General features: G+C 48.2%; 1 protein-coding gene across 1 annotated transcript; it reads left to right on the top strand.

Moving 5' to 3' along the window:
* Window positions 1–1,210: 1,210 nt before the first annotated feature.
* LOC134207251 (uncharacterized) lies at window positions 1,211–4,346 on the top strand. Its single transcript, XM_062682971.1, has 2 exons — window positions 1,211–2,234; window positions 2,332–4,346. Exons 1-2 carry the CDS (start codon window positions 1,211–1,213, stop codon window positions 4,344–4,346), a joined length of 3,039 nt encoding a protein of 1,012 aa, XP_062538955.1.
* The last annotated feature ends 1,284 nt before the right edge of the window (window positions 4,347–5,630 follow it).

Here is a 5,630-nt window from a genome sequence, read left to right as displayed (position 1 = left end):
GAATTGGTCGAGAAGCTGCCGGGGCCGATGAGAATGGACTGGGCCACTTTCAAGGGCCAACAAATGCGAGCTACGGTGTCAACCTTCGGCGACTTCATGGCTAAGCTAGTTAGCGCAGCTAGTGAGGTCAGTTTTGAGCTCCCAGGACTTTCCAGAGGAATAAAGGCGGAGAAGCAGCAGCGACCAAGGGAAAAGGCTAGAATCCAAGCCCACTCTACTGAAGCAACTTCATTCCACAAACCAGTTACCGGAGATGCACGCAAGCCAGCGAAGGTGTGTGCAGTTTGTGAAAGCGAGGGCCACAGAGTGGCTGATTGCTTCAAGTTCAAGAAGCTTGACTTGGATGAGCGGTGGAAACAAGTTCAGAATCGAGGTCTTTGCCGAACATGTCTCAACAATCATGGCAAATGGCCATGCAAATCATGGAAAGGATGCGAATTCGATGGATGTCGACTAAAACACCACACTCTTCTTCATTCTTCAACCCTCCAACAGCCTGGACACACTCGGTGAATGTATCGTCGGGTACACAAGCTGCTGACGGTGGGAATACGCTTTTCCGAATTCTGCCAGTTGTGCTCCATGGAAATGGGAAAAGTCTAGCTGTGTTTGCATTCGTGGACGAGGGTTCACAAATTACGATGCTGGAGGACAAGATCGCGAAGGAACTTGGTGTTTCTGGCCCAAGAAAGCCTCTCACTCTTCAGTGGACAGGGAACGTCAAACGCAACGAACAAAGGTCTGAAGAAGTTAATCTGGAAGTAGCGGGGAAACACAGCAGAGTTTGCCACGAGTTGCGCAATGCGCGGACCGTTAGTTGTCTTCTTCTACCTACGCAGCGTTTTATTTACAAGGAGATGGCATCGCGCTTCCCGCATCTGAGAGGACTTCCAATTGAAGATTACGATCTAGTGCGACCAAAGCTCCTAATCGGACTAGATAATCTGCGTCTCGGTGTTCCACAGCGGTTACGTGAGGGAGGACCGTTTGATCCTATAGCAGCTAAGTGGATGATCTACTAAACGAACAACTTCGAGATTATTTCACTCTGGAAGAAAATGGAACTACTAATCCAGGAAAGACGATTGAGTCAGACGAGGACATAAGAGCGTGGAAGATACTGGCGGATACAACAAAGCGTACAAAAACTGGGTTTGAATCTGGCCTCCTGTGGAAAGTTGACGATCCACAGTTCCCGAATACGTACCCCATGGCCATTCGCCGAATGAAAGCGTTGGAGAAGAAGTTGCAAGGAAATCCTGCATTGATGCAGCGAGTTAGCGAGCAGTTGTGCGACTTCGAGCGGAAGGGCTATATACGCAAAGTCAGCCAGTCAGAAGCGATCTCCATCGACTCTCGGAGGACTTGGTTTCTACCTCTAGGCGTCGTGATCAATCCGAAGAAGCCGGCGAAAATTCGGTTGATATGGGATGCTGCGGCAAAAGTTGGAGCGGTTTCCTTCAACTCATACTTGCTAAAAGGTCCGGATCTTCTCACACCCCTGCCAAAAGTTCTCAGTGGTTTCCGATTGTTTCCTGTGGCAGTTTCAGGGGACATCAGGGAGATGTTTTTGCAAATAAAACTGCAAGCTAGCGACAAGAACACCCAGATGTTTGTATATCGCCACAAGCCTGAGGAGCCGGTTCAAATCTACGCTATTGAAGTCACTATGTTTGGTTCCACGTGCTCTCCGTCTACTGCGCAATTCGTCAAGAATACAAACGCCCAGCATTACGCACTCCAGTACCCTCGTGCGTCGGCAGCAATCATCGACCACCACTATGTGGACGACTATTTGGACAGCTTCATGACAGTTGACGAAGCTGCACAGGTGGTAAACGAAGTCAAACTTGTCCACTCAGGAGGCGGGTTCGAAATACGCAACTTTCTATCGAATGAAGGCGAAGTACTGAGGAGAACTGGGGAGATCGAACCAGATTCATCCAAAGATTTTGTTCTAATGCGTGCAGAAACTACCGAATCAGTTCTAGGGATGAAGTGGATCACAGCCGAAGACGTCTTCACGTACAGTTTTGCTATGCGCGACGATCTACTGCCTGTTCTCGATAAGGATCACATTCCGACGAAACGCGAAGTCCTGAAAGTGGTCATGAGCCTTTTTGATCCCTTGGGATTCCTGTCTTTCTTCCTAGTTCACGGCAAGGTATTGATGCAGGACATTTGGGCATCTGGAATCGGTTGGGATGAACGAATCAGCGATCAGCTCTACACCCGTTGGCGTCTATGGACCAACTACTTTCCGCAATTGGACACTGCGGATTCCTCGCTGCTATTTTCGTGCTCCATTTCCCACTAACTTTGACGGTGTAGAGCTCCATGTTCTCGTCGACGCTAGTGATTCCGCTTATGCTTGCGTTGCATATTACCGCCTCGAAACGGAGAACGGAATTCATGTAACGCTGATCTGCTCGAAGAACAAGGTGGCACCTCTCAAGGTACTATCGGTCCCTCGCTTGGAGTTGAAAGCAGCGGTCTTGGGAGTTCGGATGCTGGAATCAGTGCACAGTTATCACACTTACCCTATTCGTCGAAGGTTCCTCTGGAGCGATTCAAGTACCGTGCTGGCATGGATTCGGTCTGAACATCGTCGATACAATAAATTCGTCGCCGTTCGGATTGGCGAGATTCTTACCGCAACAGATGTCCGCGAATGGAGATGGGTTCCCTCCGGGTTAAATACGGCAGATCTCGCCACTAAGTGGAAGAATGGACCAGATTTTTCGCCAGACACTCCTTGGTTCGACGGACCGTCGTTCCTCCACCAGCCAGAAGACTCCTGGCCACAACAAGTGCAAACAATAACCACCAGCGAAGAACTGAAAACTATTCACACCCATTCTACGGCTGCATCGTTAATCGACCCCTCACGGTTCAGCCAATGGCTACGTCTGCAACGAACGATGGCGTTTGTACTCCGGTTCATCAACAATCTAAAATGTAGACGAAGTGGTGTTACACCACAACTTGGCATTCTCTGCCAAGACGAGCTGAAACGTGCTGAGGAAGAACTGTGGAGGGTAGCACAAGGTGATGCCTTTCCGGAAGAAATGTCCATCCTCTCGGAAACCCAAGGTTCACCTGATGCGCGTCACAGACGCGTAGCTAAATCCAGCCCGATTTACAAGAACTGGCCATTTTTAGACGTACGTGGAGTACTACGTCTTCGTGGCCGAATTGGTGCTGCCACATTCGCACCAACCGAAGCTAAGTACCCTGTGATTCTTCCCCGACAACACATAATCACCCTCCTAATTACAGACTGGTACCATCGTCGTTTCCGCCACGCCAATCGCGAAACCGTCGTCAACGAGATGAGACAACGCTTCGAGATCTCCAAGCTACGCGCCTTGGTCGAAAAGGTCGCGAAAAACTGCATGATATGTCGAGTGAAGAAAGCCGCCCCAAGTCCTCCCGCAATGGCTCCACTTCCTGCTGCTCGTTTGCAACCATTCGTTCGGCCATTCAGCTTTGTTGGGGTGGACTATTTCGGACCGGTATTGGTCAAAGTGGGAAGGAGCCATGTGAAGCGGTGGGTAGCTCTGTTCACCTGCCTTACGATTCGTGCCATACATTTGGAGGTAGTACACAGCCTGTCTTCTGAATCCTGCATAATGGCAGTACGACGCTTCGTAGCTCGTCGCGGGCACCCGGTCGAGTTCTACTCGGATAACGGAACATGCTTCCAAGGTGCGAGCAAGGAACTGCAGAAAGAAGAGATAACGAAACGGAATAACGCATTGGCCACAACGTTTACAACCGCTCAAACTCGATGGTGCTTTATACCACCTGCCGCCCCACACATGGGAGGCGCATGGGAGCGCCTCGTTCGCTCTGTAAAGGAAGCTATAGGAAACCTAGCAGAGGCCCCACGTACACCGGACGATGAAGTTCTAGGGACGGTGCTGCTTGAAGCTGAGGCTCTTGTCAACTCACGCCCACTCACTTATATTCCTCTGGAGTCGGCGGATGAAGAAGCCCTCACCCCCAACCATTTTCTTCTGGGGACTTCCAGTGGCGACAAATGTCCAGCCAATGAACCTGTGAGTAGCCCGGCCGTATTACGAAGCAGCTGGAGACTGTCTCAAGCAATAGCCCAACGGTTCTGGGCAAGATGGATCAAAGAGTATCTACCAGTAATCACACGCAGATCAAAGTGGTTTGAAGAGGTTCGGGACATTCAACCGGGAGATTTAGTATTGGTTGTTGGTGGAACGGCGAAGGATTCCTGGACGGGATGGGAGAGTACGCCAAGCAACAGTCAGGACGGCAACTGGAGTGCTACGACGGCCAGCAGTGAAATTGGCAGTACTCGACGTTCTAGATAGGAGTGAACCAATCGGATATGTCGCAAAGCAACAAAAACGTGACTAGGGTTCACGGGAGGGGGGATGTCACGTCACCCCCCTGCCAATCATCCACTGTGGCGAATTTGTGCTGCGGTCATCATTATGGTCACTCAATCGTTGACCAATACAGCGATACACTGACCACCAGCGCAAAGAAGGATGGAATAGATGATAAACAAAACAACAATAAATTGTTCCTCATGCTGCATTAAGAGTTGTTAGAATAAGTTAATTTCTATCTTAAACGTATACTTAAAACTATTGTGCTACTCATATTCCTAAGACTAAAGTGCCAATAACTGCATACAGGTAACGAACGAAACAAATACTTAGGTAGAAAACATGCAATTATGATATATTAAAATTAACCTAAATTGATTGCAGACCTATGTAGATTTTACACCCGATCTATAGATGATAGCTCGGAGACAAATCTGGAAACTTTGCACCGTGGTTTGCACAGAAATGTAAGTAATGATATTAATTTAATCAGGCATCAGTAAACACATTTATATTGAATTTGTAGCCAAAGTGTGAAGCATAGCCAGATCCCAGAGGGTGATAAGATCCCACACTCTAAGGTGTTCACCAAAAAATGTAAGCTAGTGATAGGGTAGCCAGATCGATTTTTTCGCTAATAAACTCATTGCTTAGCTTTTAGCTCCCAGGTCCGTTCCATTCTCCTACTTTGTATCTTTCTCTGTATTTCTCATGTTCTAGCAATCGCTAGAACTGGAAATGGACTTCCATACCGTTTCCATTACTATTCCTATACCTTCAACTTGAGTATTCTAACAGTAATCTGCTAGAATTGGAAATGAACTATGCAGCTCGTTTCCTACATCCAATTAGAAATTCCATCAGTTACCTTCTCCTATCTATCACATTGGCAGCTCGTTAACCAAGACGGACCTCTGCCTCTCCAACCTAACCCAAAAATTCCAACAAATTCCGCATGAACTCGTGGCAAGTGCAGAGGTATATTCGGCTTGCAGTGGGCGAGTGATTGCATCATCATTTCCTCCCCCTTCCCTACATTGACTTGCATTCTGACGTGGCAGGCGCCAGTATGACCTATCAAATGAGATCACCAGTACTTGCACATTGAAGATGTGTGCTAGTCCCAAGCAAACATCTGTTGGTTCCTTGTGCAAGAACAGCTGATCTGGTCATAATGGAGTAGCAACTACGAGCAGTCAATCAAGCTCAAGCTCAAGCTCAATAAACTCATTGCTTAGCTTTTAGCTTACCATCAAAAAATCG

Source organism: Armigeres subalbatus, chromosome 1 (genome assembly GCF_024139115.2).
Source record: "Armigeres subalbatus isolate Guangzhou_Male chromosome 1, GZ_Asu_2, whole genome shotgun sequence".
NCBI lineage: Eukaryota > Metazoa > Arthropoda > Insecta > Diptera > Culicidae > Armigeres > Armigeres subalbatus.
This window is presented reverse-complemented; position numbering and strand designations above follow the sequence as displayed.